A 14481-nucleotide genomic window follows, 5' to 3' on the forward strand; every position below is an offset into this window, starting at 1 on the left:
GAACTTGCAGCTATGTTTATCTGGATCAGATTGGAAGATGCAGCTTCACCAATTAGCCCTTTGGAGAAGGGATGCCTTTTTACATGTGTACACAATGCTCAGTGCAGTAAGTTTAAGTTTGTTACTAGCATTGCAGGCCTCACCATAATTCAAATAATAAATGAAATTTGTCTATGTTTTTACATTTGTTCACCTCTGAAAAGTAACAAATATAAAAAATATCATTTTTTGTTTGTTTTGGGGGGTTTGGGGTTGTTTGGGGTTTTTTTACCAATTATGATGAAAAAAATGTTTGCAAAGTTAGTCTTGTAAAATTCTTAGGTGGAGTTTACAAAACCTCTAGATGAATGAAACATATTCGGCTAATTAGCAGCAGAGATGAAAAGTAAAACTTTAGGGTCTTCTGAGTTCCTGCCAGTATTTAACCCACTAGATTATATGGTATAAAACTTTACTGGATAACTTTAAAAAGTGTTAAAGTTTGAACGTTCCTAGTTACTGCTGTTTCCAAAGCTAAGTAAGTATGTTGTCTTTCGCTGCCCACTCAGGAAATGCTGAAGTACAGTAAGAACTGTGAAGGTGCTGAAGATCTTCAGGAGGCATTAACTTCTATACTGGGCATTCTCAAAGCAGTTAATGATTCTATGCACCAGATAGCCATTACAGGCTATGATGTGAGTAACGGTATTTTTACTTACTTTTTAATTTATTTTCATTTATTTCTTATATGTATGTATAGCATACTCTATACCGTGTACTAATAATGAGAAGACTGTTTTACAAAATGTGCCTTTAAACTGAATTGTGAAATGAAAATAATGGAAAATGGATCTTTCTGTACTCTTCTGAAGTTTTCTTGCTATGAATAATATTTTGCTCCGTCTACCCAAGTTTACTTTCTGTGATCTACTTGACACCGAGTTAGAAACTTAAAATCATCATGAAGAGCCTGGTTTAGGCTACTGCCAAATGGGAGTCGCTACTAGGTTTTCATATCTATGTGTAAAACTACACCCAAAACTTCCAGTTAAAAAAACAACAACAACAAAAAAAACCCCACAACGTAAGCAGCTTTGGAGCAGAGTTTTGGGAAAAAAAACCCAAACAATCAAATATGTGTGTTGTGCCTTCCCCTCTCTCTATGTGTGGGTCTCTGTATCTCTGCTACTGGTACTCTTGACTGTAAAATCCTGCCTGAACAATGTTGGGGAGAAGAAAAATTATGTGTAGAAATCCAACACTGACTTTATTTTTATTGTGTTTGTAAACCCAACATAAACACTGATGTGAGAGATTACTTGGAACGACAGAACTTGTAAAGACCTGTTCAGAGTATGCGTTTTAGTCTGATGTTATCTTTTCGTAGTTACAAATACAGCTTTTTTTTGTTCCAGGGAAACCTGAATGAGCTGGGCAAGCTTTTAATGCAGGGATCCTTCAACGTCTGGACTGATCATAAAAAGGGTCACTCGAAGGTGAAAGATTTGGCACGCTTCAAGCCAATGCAGCGACACCTCTTCCTCCACGAGAAAGCAGTGCTGTTCTGTAAAAAGCGTGAAGAAAACGGAGAGGGATATGAGAAAGCACCTTCTTACAGCTACAAACACTCCTTAAATGTAAGACACTGAGCAGTCCAGTAAGGTCAAGGTACTGAGGGCTTCGCCTGCAGCAATACAATATTCTAGTTTTTTGTCAGTGAAGCTGTGTTATGGTTTTGCTTTGGGAACTTCACCCTTTCAGGCAAACCTAACTGGTGCTGCAGGTCTGTGTCACTTTGTGTTACTGTCTGTTAGAGAGTCGGGGTAGGGGAAAATTATCCTTTGAGAAAATCCAAACCATACCAGTATAGCTGAATGGCAGTTGCATTAATCACGCAGAAAATGTAATAATAAGTAGACCAGGGTAGTATAAAATAGCTGTAAGATTTTGTGGTCTGTGTGGGTCAGTGTCAATTTAATGTACCTAAACATTTCTTTCCTCCAAGGTACCCAAGCTGACACAAAGCACTAAATGTCTTAGATCCAACATGCAGATCATGTGTTATTAGTTATTCTTTTCCTTCAGGAAGAAGCCAAATTTGGCTTTGCTTTTCAGAAATAGGGTGCCAAATAATACCAGTAGCTGCCTGCTTCTGTTGTGATCATAATTGCAATTTGGTGGGTCAGCTTCTGTTCTCTTTGCTTCCAGATGGCAGCAGTTGGAATAACAGAAAATGTCAAAGGGGACGCAAAAAAATTTGAAATCTGGTATAATGCAAGGGAAGAAGTTTACATCATACAGGTAAATAACATACCACTTAAAAAAAAAAGGGGGGGGGGGGGGAGAGAGAGAGAAAAAGGAGGGGGAGGGGAAGTCTAACCCTAAGAAGGTCTGGGGTTTTTTTCCCCCTGTTATATCACTAATAGACAGTGATGAGGACATGTAGGAAAAAAAAACAAAACACACCAGATTAATTCATAAGGTAGTTTCTTAAACAATATACTTCAATTTCAGGGTCTTCTGGGGGAAAAAAATAATCACATTTTACAGCATCCACGGGGGATATTGTATACACCATTACTGTTGCTCTCACTGGAGAAGTGGATGGCTTGGGAGCCGGGGTTTGACTGTAGCACATGCACAGCCTTTGCCTCAGCGTGGTCCAGGTGTCACCACTAGTTTCTGTTCACTGAAGGCCTAGAGAGGGAGCTCTGTCTGTCCCTCTTGAAGGGTTCCTCTGAGGCTGTGCTTTGGCATGCAATTCTTTGTGTAAAGTATTCTATGCTTGGTGGCTGATTGTATATATTTTCGGGTAGGCACCAACCCCTGAAGTTAAAGCTACTTGGGTAAATGAAATAAGAAAAGTGCTGACGAGTCAACTGCAGGCATGCAGAGGTAAAATATTTTGTATATATATATGTTTTTTTTAATCTTTTTTCTCTTTGAACTTCAAAACCTGCCCTGTATATCTTCACCGTGTAGGACTGTAGAAATGAAAAGCTCAAAACGCAAATCAATTTTAATAGTTCTTTTTCTTTCCTCCATTACAGAAGCTAGTCAGCACAGGACACTAGAACAAACACAGAGTTTACCTCTACCTTGTACAAGGTAAGTATGCTGTCAAATCAGCCTGGCTGTCTTGTAAATACGCTAATAAATCTAGTTTTCAGTTCTTCATTACTCCTGTCCCTTAATACTGGCCCCTATGTTTTAGTGGTTTTTTAGGTCTCTTTCTACTATAAAGCTGTAAAGGTTGGGGTTTATACATCTCCAGAACTGTTAAGTTGAGCAGCAGTGGCATGGGCTTTGCCACTTGATAGAGAGCAACACAGAAAAGTCATTTTCTGCACCAGCCAAAATCCTGGTGGTATTATGGATCTGTTTGTTCAACAGCTAATTACATACTTTACACCCCAGATAAGAGAGTTATGTGGAGCAACCTTTTCCTTCCTTCTCTGTTCTTTTCCTTCACCTGGATTATTTTTTTCTTCATTTTCCAATATCACATTATCTTCCTTTTTGTCTTTTTCAGGGAATTATCTTTTCTCTGTCCCTTGTTCTTTTCCTCCAATTTTTATTTTTTTTTTAACTAAGCGATGTGTTGATTCCTCCAGTGTCCCAAGTTCTGGGTCAAGCTTTTCTTCTATTCCTATTTTTTTGTCCTTCACCCCACCAACCTGTATATTTTTCTGCTCCCACCTGCTGTTCTGCCCTTCTCTGACACCTCCTTTTAATCCTCTGCTACTCACTCTTTTTTTTCCTGGTATGTGTATGTGTATATACCCATAAGCCCATGTGCTCATATCTTCAGTCATTCCCACATGGTGTGTAGCTCTCTGCCCTGCATGTTTTATGCACCTACTTAGCACTCAGGAAGAATTTCCCAGACGTATAGTATTTGTGGGATGTCTTTCTCCATTCCGTTCCCAGTTGGAGGTGTGATGGGAATCCAGCTGCAAGATCCAACCTATGTTCTTTGTTCATCCCTCACCTGTTCCTGTGTTAAGAGCTTTTGAGGGGCAGAGTTTATTCTTTTTTTTTTTTTTTCCCCCTCTCCCCTTTTTTTCCTTAGTACATTCAGGAGGAAGCTGTCAGCACAGAATGTGTGCCTGTATCTGAGAGTGAGTGGAAGTTGTCCTGAGCTGTCTTTTCAGTAGCTCACACTGCCATAGTACGTGTGGTTGCAGTCAGTTAGGAGAGTCTTTCTCCTTTGTATGTGCTCATGGTCTTTCTGTGGACAGTAACCATGACTTCTTCAATACTGGAAGGTATGATCTGGGACGTAGCTAAGAAATGGTTTTCAGCCTATATATCTGTTTGTAAAAGGCAGCCTGTGACCGAAGGTCATCATCCCTGTTCAGACCCAAATTTGCTGGAGATGGATTGATTATCTTAATTTTCTTCCAATAAACAGTCCTTCACGGAACCACATCAGAAACACCAAAAAAATGGAGGAGAGAAAAGCTGATCTCGCAAGTCTAGAAGGTTATGGCACCACAATAGCACCAAAGTACCCTGAGAAAAGCAAAGGTGAGTTTACACGTACGTATTGTTGTCTTTAACTGTGAAGAGCATGCCTGCACTGCAGATGCACAGGCAGATCCACCAGCAGAGTACCCACGGTAGTGCAGGCAAACGCAGCGTTACGCCTGAAGGAGCAGGGCTGTGCTGCTCTCAGCCCTAAGGCAGCCCACCCACAAAGTGCTGCCCACGCTGCGCCAGCGTGCTGGTCACGTCGGCCCTTAGCTCGGGGTTTCCTGCGTTCCACTGTGTGGTGCAGACAGGCCCAAAGCCACCTCGATGAAGGGCAGCCAAAAGGAGGTGGGAACTGTGGGTTATGAGGCCTGAGTCTGCAGTAGGTCTCCTTTTAATGCTGCCCAGCTTCTCAGGTTTCTCTTCCTCTGCATAAATTTCTTGGCGTTATTGGTTCTGAAGAGTATTATTTTTCTCTTGAATTTTGGTTTCCATCGTGGAGATTATTTACTAGGCAGTGGCAATACAAGCCCCTGCACAGTGAGAACAAATGGACACTTGGGTGGTTCTGTTGTACCTGGACTTTCAGTTGTCCTTTCTCATCCCAACGTGCTGGTTCCCTGGCAGGGCTGTGAACAATTTTCTGCCTTGACCTCTTCATGGCCTTCTCCCCTTCTTTGCGTGTCTCTCTTCCTTTGTAGATGACACTAGCTCTACCTCAGAATGCTCTGTACTGTCAAAAAAACACTTTATGTTCCAGGGCTTTACTAACCTCGAATGTCAGAAAGGTAATTTTTAAAAAAAGCTAGATCATATTCTGTTTAAGGCTGTAATTGAAGCATCACTTAGTGTCTGCGTCTGTGTGTAGTGTAACAGGTTTTGAGTGTATACGCTAGCTTGTTCTCCTAAGTTCAAGCTAGGTTCCTGAGTCACTGACCCTGACAGGGAGATTTCAAGAGAAACCGACCCCTAAGTGGGAGAGGGAGATGCAGCTGGGAAAAGTGGAGCTGTTGGAGATGCAAGGGAAGGAGTGCAGTTCCCAATGCCTCCAGTCTCGCTACCACAGCCAAGGAAGGAGTTTATAGTGCCCCATTTCTGTAGGAAAACTAGAGAAAGTTGTCTTCAGATCAGATACCTGGACTGCTTCTAGCTTCAGTGGATCTGCCCCAAATGCACCTGTACTTGGCAAAAAGGAATCAAGGTTTTCTAGAGTATTTCAATATTAGCATCCTTGCTAACAGAACTCCCAAAGCATGACGACAGCAGAATGTGTATGACAATGTTGTTTTGCCGGATACAAAAATAAATAAGAATCTCCTTATGCATCCAGAAACGGTCTTCACTTTTTTTGCTAAAACAGGCGATTAGGAGTCTGAGACCTTTCTTGCTTCCTCCTGCCGAGTAATTTGGTACATTCAATTCTTGCTTTGAACAGCTGTCTTTGAACAGTCTGAATTGCATTAAGATAATGGCACTTGTCCAAAAGCATGATTTCCCCCCCGCCCCAAGCATCTTTTCAGAATGCCTTTTTAAAACCCAATTACCTTTGAGTTCTTTCTGGAGAGAGTCTAGGGTTGCGTATCTAATGCTAATGAGGTGAGCACTAATGTCCCATGCTTGCCTTGACAGAAACTCCATCTCCTTCTGCTAAAAGCCAGACATTGCCAATGATCCTTCTTACAGGACCAGGTATTGCTGTAGCACTAGATTTATATAAAATGATTGCTTAATTTGGTAATTTCAATTTTAGACAAACATTAATTGTATTCAGTTGGTGTCTAATTCATCTATTACTGTAAAATAAATTTGTCAATTTATCTTCAAATAACTACATGTAAATAATTAATTCCTTCTGCTGTAATTGACCAATGATGGCCAAAATTAGTGATTACAGAAATCCATTTGTTTTCCAGTGTAAACTCAAAGGTATTTAGCATGCAATCCACCTATTCTCTTTTTTCCAGTTCTTCAATATCTCTCTTCTGTGTTTTTTGCCTATTCATCCTCCTGCAGCTTCTCCTACCAGTCCTGACAAAAAAGCTAAACGGCATGAAGTAGTGAGTGACCCAACTCCTTTTGGTTTAAGAGGTAGAGTGATACCACATCTTCTACTCCAGAAATATCCACACATCCCTCATGTAATATGTTACATCAGAGCACTGGGGATACCTGTATGATGCTGTTGTGTGCAGTGGTATTGGTATCAGCTGAGTTTTTCCAAGTGGGTCTGTCAGCTTCTGTATATACTGTTTTTGATAGCACAACTGGTTGAAGTTTTACCTTGGCATTGAATAAAGTAGCATATGGCTAATTAGTTTTTGGGAGAGGGCAGTGGGAAAGGGATGTTCTGCTGAAGAAATAACGAGAAGCTGGATGTTTAATGGAACTACAGTGGCATCCAGTTGCTATGAGACACTTCGTTTTCCAGTTAGCATCCTCCTGTCACTGTGCCCTTTGTGGAGAGGATTTAACATTTAAAAAAGAAAAAAAAAAAATCTGAAACGTGTGCTCTAGTCAGAGTAGGGATCATCACTGTCATGTGGAATTTCCATTTTAGATCTGCATTTACTACTGTAGTCACAGTCCTGTTGCATCTTTCTTTGGGTGATAATAGGCAATTTTTGCCACCCTGTGAACCCCAGATAATTTAACTGAACCACTTGTAGCAGTTTGCCTCCTGTCCCCCCAACCCACAGCTAAGCAAAGAATAAAAAAGCATTTCAGTTAAATGACCCATTTCTAACCAGCAAGGCTGTTGGTGAAGGCTTGAGTACAAATCCCTGGGGCTAATTAACTCAAGAGTACAAGGAAAGAAGTCCCTGTCTTCCTCTCCTTCCACCACCATCTCTTTTAGAAAATATTATTCTAAAATATTATTCTGTTTCAAGACATCATCCTCCTCTCCAGGTTTCCACAGCCTTTGTCTTTGTCTCACCTGTGGAAACGATGCAGGTTCAGCTGCTGTGCTGGGGAAACTATGGGACACCATTCGCCTTGTCTGAGCAGCAGGCAATGTAATCCCAGGCCAGACGCATGCAGAAACTCCACAAGTGTGGATATGGGAGTTGTGAGGTTAATTTTTTCTGCAGGAGCAGTCAGACCTCTGAGATCTCCAGGTACCATGGAAATCCTGAGGGCCTGAAAATGCTGTCAGAAAGCAAAGGGTGTTTTGTGGCCTTTTCCATGGATGCTGAAATTTTCCAGGGTGGAGAGTCCTTGATCATTGCTAATTTACAGTAAAATTGTTGGGTCCTTGGAACAGACTCGTCTGATTTTCTGTCTTGTCCAGCAGCCTCTCACTTTACAAAACCACTAAACCAAGTAAATGAATTTAAAACATCTAGTCACTCCCCTTTCTGTCTTGCGCCTTCCAATCTCTCTTCTGACGCTTTCTCTCTTCTGCTTCCCCAACCGAAAGAGGGATAAGCAGGCAGTCGACCCGGGCATTTCAGGATGAAACTGCACCAGGTGACGGTCACAGCTCTTTGGTGCAGAGTGCGTTGCCTCCACTTGTTTCCTTTCACTGCTACATCGCTCTGACTTACATTGCAGTGAGGTCAAGGAAAATGAATTGGTGACAGAATCGCATCTTGCAGGTAGATCCTATCTCTGTGAAGAAACCTGTAGGCCCATTTCTGAAGAGAAGCGGTTAATGAGTTCTTGGTTTTCCTGGCACTATCAAATCTAAGCTCATTTCTGCATCACCTTGCCTTTTCTCAGGACTGACTGCCATTTTTTGACCTTGCCTGCCTTCATAGGGAGCTCTGATTGAGTCACAGTGTGCTGAATACACCCATGCAGGTTGAATGTGCGTGCATAATTTTGGTGCCTGTAGTTAGCTAATATGAATATGACCACAGTGACCACTTCCCCCCGGCTCCTGCCCAGGATGAGGACTTGCTAATAGCGGAGTGCCAGCTTGTATGAGGAGTAGGAGTACTGTTGCTATGGCAGGATCAGGCAGGTCTGCTCTTACCCACATCAGCACGACATACGAAAAGAAAGAGGCTGAGAAACAAGAGCCGTTACCCAAAATGTTCCAGATGAGCAGGCCAGTATGATGCTACAGGCAGAGTAATTACAGAGATTTCACTTTCTTTTTCTTTTGTGCAACTCGTTGGTTCTGTTTCTAATGAGAGCTTGGAACAATTAGGAGAAACCAAGTTTTCTTTTGTTGCATTGTTCTTAACTTGGAAATAACAGAAAGGGTTTCAGCTGTGTCCCACAAGCCGACTATAAGATGTGGGCTTCCAAGAAAATTTGCATGGAATACAGCAGGAATTTATTGCTTAGTTTCTTCACAGATGGAAGTTCAGTCTTAACCCTGGACAGGGCCAAATGGGTCAGTGCTTCAAACCTTGTGCAGGTCATCCAGCAGCGCAGGCGAGGTAAAAGTCCCACTCCATTTGGTGTGCTCTGGGTGTGATTTCTTTCTATGATTCTTGGATTGCTCTGGCTTTACTCTGACGATGCTCAGTTTTTTCCCTAACGCGCTGGTATGACCAGCCATGCGACAAATGCCTCAGAAGCAGTGAAGAGCAAAAATGCTTTCTCAACTTAACTAATAGTTAAGTAAAAGTTGGGAGGTTTGTTCTTCCTTTCATTCTTTTCATTGAGTTGCATTGTCGTTACCTTTTGGCTTGAAATAAAATCTTACAAATATTTATTTGTCTTTTATCATGACTTTTTTTTCATTATAAGATCAACACATTTATTAGCAGCTGCTGACCTCAGTGAAAAGCATCCCACTAGTAAAACTTACTGTAGTTTTATTTGGAAAAGGATTTTGTGCACTCTGGGTATGATTCAGCCTTGTAAATAAATGAAATGCTTCACCCCGAGAGAGGAAAAGGAACACTTGGCAATAAATGACAGGCAGGAGATTGTTCTTGCGGTGCTTGGTGCAGTGACTTAACACCGAGATAATTCAGCGTGATTAAGTAATCCTTGTGCCTGAATACCCTTAAATAATAAGCTGCCTTGTCAGGTGAAGTACAGAGTGCCTGTAGCTTGCGTTGAATTTCTTGACAGCTCTACATGCTCGACAGTTTGAACAAAGCTACGTGCATCCATCCCTTGTTCCAGCAGGCTGGTTAGGTTGCTTTGGGTGACAACCCCGTGTGTTCATCCTCTTCCCATAGAGTGCATGTTCCTGTCTTCTACCTCCTCCCAAGAAAAAGAGTATCTATCCATCGTTCATCTTTGTATAAGGGAGAAATAGCTTGTTTTTAGTTGGGAATTTGCGTTCTTTCCATCTATTTCCCTCTATATAAATCCAAAGGGCCAAATTCACTGCTGTGCATTGCCACGACTCCACTTACTCTGATGGAAACGGGCCAACTTTTGCCAGCTGTGAATTTCACCTAGTGGCTGTAATAACTTCCCCGTGCACAGTTTTCCCCGTTTATGTTGATCACTTAAGAGCTTTTCAGTGGGAGGAACGCTTCTCCCAGTCAGCGGCTCGCTGCTGCAAAGTTAACCAGTGGCTGTTTGTTCCCCAAGGTTGGGCTAAAACATCTCATTCTCTTGATGCATCTGAAGAAAATGATGGCTGGTCTAGTGCTGAAGATCCGCTGAATTCATCGGATGCAGAGGAAGAAGGAGGAGGAGGAGGAGGCGAGATGAAGCTGGTAACCAGAAATGCTTTCCTATTGAGCTAAGCAAATGTTACTGATACATTGTGTGTGGCAGTCTATGGGAATGCTTTTGAAGCTTGCAGGCAGGAAGGTGTCTACCTTGAAATCCTCAGCTGGGCAAAATTCCTAGGGGAATGGAAAATGCCCCCTTCTCTTAAATCAGCCTTGTGTTTGTACCGTCTGTGCCTTTGTGTACCCGCTGACTGGTGAGACCGTGGCTGCTTATGCCATAGTACAGCAGTCAAGCAATGACATGCTCAGCTACCACGTTAACAGACTTCCACACATACATCGTGTTGCTAGTTTGCCAGCTCGGTTTTGGTTTTGTTTGTTTTTTTTTTTTTTTTCTTGGGATTTTTTGGTAGGTATTTGAATTAATTGTTGTAATGGAAACATTTTACTGAATGTTTTTCAGGGTCTGAGAATTCATGTACTTAATTTGCATGTAACTGAACAGCAAAGTTTTACTGCTTCTCAGAATGTATATTTACGCTGTCTTCAGCATGTATGTGCATGAGAAAGGAGGGAAAAGTACGAAAATTTTCATAACGAAAGCTGCAACATACCTTAAATTACTCAATAGAAATAATTTGTTTATGTTTTTCCTCTGTGTGCATTTAGACTCCTGGTAAATATACAGTTGTGACTGATTATGAGAAAGGAGTTTCTGAAGAATTTACAGTGAAAAGTGGAGATCTAGTTCAACTGATTCGTGAAGGGGAGGATGGACTTTGGTACGCAGATCTGTGTTTGGAAATTTTTATACGCAGAGCTGTGTTTGGAAGGCAGATGTTTAGGGTAAAACTTTGAAAGGCATGAAATGAAGCAATTTGACTTCTTATTTTTGTATTATTTTAGGTATGTAAAGAACCTGAGCAGTGGTAGAGAAGGTTGGATCCCAGCAAACAATCTGCTGATGCTCATAGGCAATTCAAAATCAGCTCAATCTTTAAGCAGCTCTGGTAGGCTATTTATTATAATTGAGAAGATTGTCTCTCTGAAGACTGAATGAAAGAAAGTTGTGAAAAACAACAACCATATCATATTTTCTTGTGTTTTTTTTTTTTTCTTTCCTTTCCCAGAATCGGGCACTGCCTCCAGCACTTTGAGCACATCATCAAGTTGCAGTGATAGCTGCAATGCCAGCAGCACCAGCTTCTCGGACATTAAGGGCTAACATTAAATTTTCACCCCACCTCCATGGAAGGTAAATCCGGAGTTTGTCATTTTGTGCAGAGTGCTGGATGTTGGACTCAAACAGAGAACCACCAGTACTGCGTGGCCAGCTTTGAGTATTTTCACTGGTGATTTTTACAGGTTCTCCCAGAAGATCCCAATGAAAAGTGCATGGAATGTGAAGTTGTAAATAAAAGTTAAACGATGTGAAATAGGATCTTGCAGAGGCTTCTGCTCCGAAGTCTGAAGCTGCAGAGCTGTTAGCATGAAACACATTTTCTCATTGATTTACAATCAGGTTTCTGCAGAACTGTATCATTTTGTAACAGCCAGGATCTGAATGTGAGCAAACAAAATGTGTTCAGTGCTAAATCCTTATTGTAAACTAATAACACAGCAATCACTGTACAGGATAGGTATAAACAAAATAAATCCGAGTTTACAGTTTCTCCTCCCCAAAAATCCCTTTCTCCAAGGACGTACCTCGGTCAGTGCAGTGAATGGGACTCTTACAGGAACCAGGAAGGAGGTTTTGTCCAGCCTTTTCTCTTCTCTTGGGTCTTCAGGATATTCTTCTGCTCCCTAGAGACCGGGATGCAGACACGAACAATTCACTGACCACAACAGCATCAAAAGAAACTATAATTTTATCCTTTCCAACCTTTTAATGATGTGTGCAATGGAATAGCTGTTTTCTGAGGTGTTTTGGCCTCACAACCAAATTCTTTACCAAGATCACTGTGTTTACATAGCCTTGGCAATTTAGTAGTGTCTTTTTCCTTACACAGGTGCACAATGAAACACAAATGTTCTTATTCACTATATGATTTTTTAATATATGGTAATTGCATGGTTACCTTCAGCTCTCACAATTAACATGCAGTTACAGGCAGAGGAAAATACTGTGGCTGCCCTATGGGTCAAGAGCCTTCCTTCAGACAAACCTATGAGGGCTAGAAACCAGACGTATTTTTAGTCAATAGTGTTTGTTGCGGATTTATTCAAAGAGAAAAACACGACAACGTAATTTTTCTATAAAAGGGGAGCATGGGAGAAAAAAAAAAATCTTTATTAACGAAGAGTCAGATTTATGCTACAGACACGTATTTTAATTTTTTTTAAAGGAAGGGTAATGCTAAACTTGCCATTTTCAAGGTATGATGTAAGCCAATGTCGTAAATTTTCACCTTGTCAGATGTTCTTTGCACTTCTTCCTTACAAACAGTCCAGAACTGTGTGCATGTGTGGAATATTGTATTCATTCCTGTCTGTCTCTCAAATATTTTACTTACATGAAAATAGGTTTTTAAGTGATTCATGTATCATATTACTTAAAAATAATGTGGACATGAAGACCGTAATTTTTCAGCAGCAACGGGAACTGCTGTTAATCATGAGACTCTCTGATGGCTGGGCCCTGAAGCCTATCTTTATGCCAGAATTTTAGATTTTAGAGGCTGAAGCTTAGGAAACATAAAGGACAACTACTCTAAAGAATGATCTTACTCCTGAGTTGCAAAAGGAACCCTACCCCAGACGCAATCAAAATGCAGCTGACCATGGTCAGTACAAATTGAAACATATATATACACACACACATATATTTATGTACGTATCTATGTGCATGTATGTGCTTGTGTGTATATATATGTGTGTGTAGATATGTATATGTGTGTAGATAAAATGTATCAATGTAAAAGATGTATTTATAGTCTTCATGCTGCTGAATGTGTCACTTTACAATTCATAAATACTTAGGTTTCTTGCAATACTGCAATATAAAGGCTGATCAGGGTTTTACCAACGCAGAAATCCTCTGATCTTTTTTTAATTATCCCATATAATACTGGGCTGACTGGGAATATTTAGTCTGATATTTAACAATGGAATGGCAACACGAGATTCAGCTTATCTTCATTTATATAAGTTATTTTGTAAATTATCTGTAACATAATTTACTTATATATTGCTGTCATTGCTAGGATGAGACTGTCCTTTCCTTTCTCACCGCAGCCTCATTTGTGTTATTTCAATGGTTTTCTCCACATCATTGCACTTTAATACAACCCATTTCACCATTTCCTTTTTTACTGCTGTTGTGAATTAGGAGTTCAGAGTCAGAGGTCTCTATTGTAATTATGGAAATTGAAATAAATTTCAGCGCTTCTTGCTGAATGCCTTTATATAGACATGCTCTGTGTTTTATTTTGTCTCACAGTCTTAAAAGCTTCTTACGGGTATCCTATAAAAGCAGAGACAGGCTGAAGGATTTGGAACAGAAAAGCAGGCCTGTCTACCTGTTGCTTGTCAGGGTCCGTGTGTTCAAGTCCTTTGCCTGCTCATTCTGGACCACCTCAGAGAAACACCATTTTACCTTTGTGATCCTGGCTCACTTACCTGGCGCTGGGGAATTAAAGCATGTCTGCAGGCTGAGGATAAAAAATTAAAGCCAGTGCCAGGTAATCAGATTTGATTCCCTTTCTCCCACGCACCCATTTTTTTGAAAGACGGCACATCGCTGGTGGGTTTTCCCTAAGAAAGCTGCGTATCCCGTGGTTCCCCTCCTCCTGTACGCAGGCTCCTCGTGATCCTGTGGTCGTAGCAGACCAAGTTGGAGGCCGTGTCTGGCAACGGCTGCAGCTGGCTGAGAAACAAGAAACCACGTTCACGCTTGCAGCACCTGCAGAGGAACATGCTTGCACGTTCACTGGTTAATGGCTTTAAGGACCATCACGCCATGGGAGGAGGTGAATTTCCCACTGAACAGGAGTGATTTGGGCTGAGTTCATGGCCGTGTGCAATTACGTGATCCAGCTAAGCTGTTATTGGGATTTGATTGCTTTTATTTGCTCTTGTTAACACAACAGCAACCTCTGTAGTAGGCATTCCTACTGTTCTGAGCACAAGGAGTCCAGCCTTTCTGAGCACAAGCACATCATACTTGTTACAGCAAAAGAATGAAAGAATTCCAGCCCACGTTTACCTTAATGGAAAGTAAAGAGTTTTCTATATAATAGCCTAATAATGATTGATTTCTTCTTAATTGTAATGATGTTTATTTCCTGTTGCAGACACTGCGGACTCATCTTAGGGTTTCTTACGTGCTAGATAACTGGCTCAAAGTTGGAGCACGGTCTTTCCTAGATTTTGCTAGTTGGAATTCAAAACCCTTTCTCCCTTCTGCACAGACGGTGTCAGTGAGCAAAACTGAAGCCAT

At 41.2% G+C, this 14481-nt stretch overlaps 1 protein-coding gene across 2 annotated transcripts in view; it reads left to right on the forward strand.

The window, feature by feature from the left end:
- MCF2L (MCF.2 cell line derived transforming sequence like) overlaps positions 1-13447 on the forward strand; it is a 104367-nt gene extending 90920 nt beyond the window's left edge. The window contains exons 21-31 of one of the 2 annotated variants that reach the window (XM_082304985.1): positions 549-674; positions 1395-1616; positions 2188-2280; positions 2796-2874; positions 3030-3087; positions 4394-4509; positions 9955-10082; positions 10710-10822; positions 10947-11050; positions 11171-11295; positions 11406-13447. In XM_082304985.1, coding sequence (XP_082161111.1) covers positions 549-674; positions 1395-1616; positions 2188-2280; positions 2796-2874; positions 3030-3087; positions 4394-4509; positions 9955-10082; positions 10710-10822; positions 10947-11050; positions 11171-11265 — 1134 coding nt within the window. In that variant the 3' untranslated portion in view covers positions 11266-11295; positions 11406-13447. Of the gene's footprint in view, positions 1-548; positions 675-1394; positions 1617-2187; positions 2281-2795; positions 2875-3029; positions 3088-4393; positions 4510-9954; positions 10083-10709; positions 10823-10946; positions 11051-11170 lie in introns of both variants that reach the window. The other variant, XM_082304984.1, reaches the window with a different exon arrangement.
- The last annotated feature ends 1034 nt before the right edge of the window (positions 13448-14481 follow it).

The sequence above is a fragment of the Platalea leucorodia genome (genome assembly GCF_965183815.1).
Source record: "Platalea leucorodia genome assembly, chromosome: 2".
Taxonomy (NCBI): Eukaryota; Metazoa; Chordata; class Aves; order Pelecaniformes; family Threskiornithidae; genus Platalea; species Platalea leucorodia.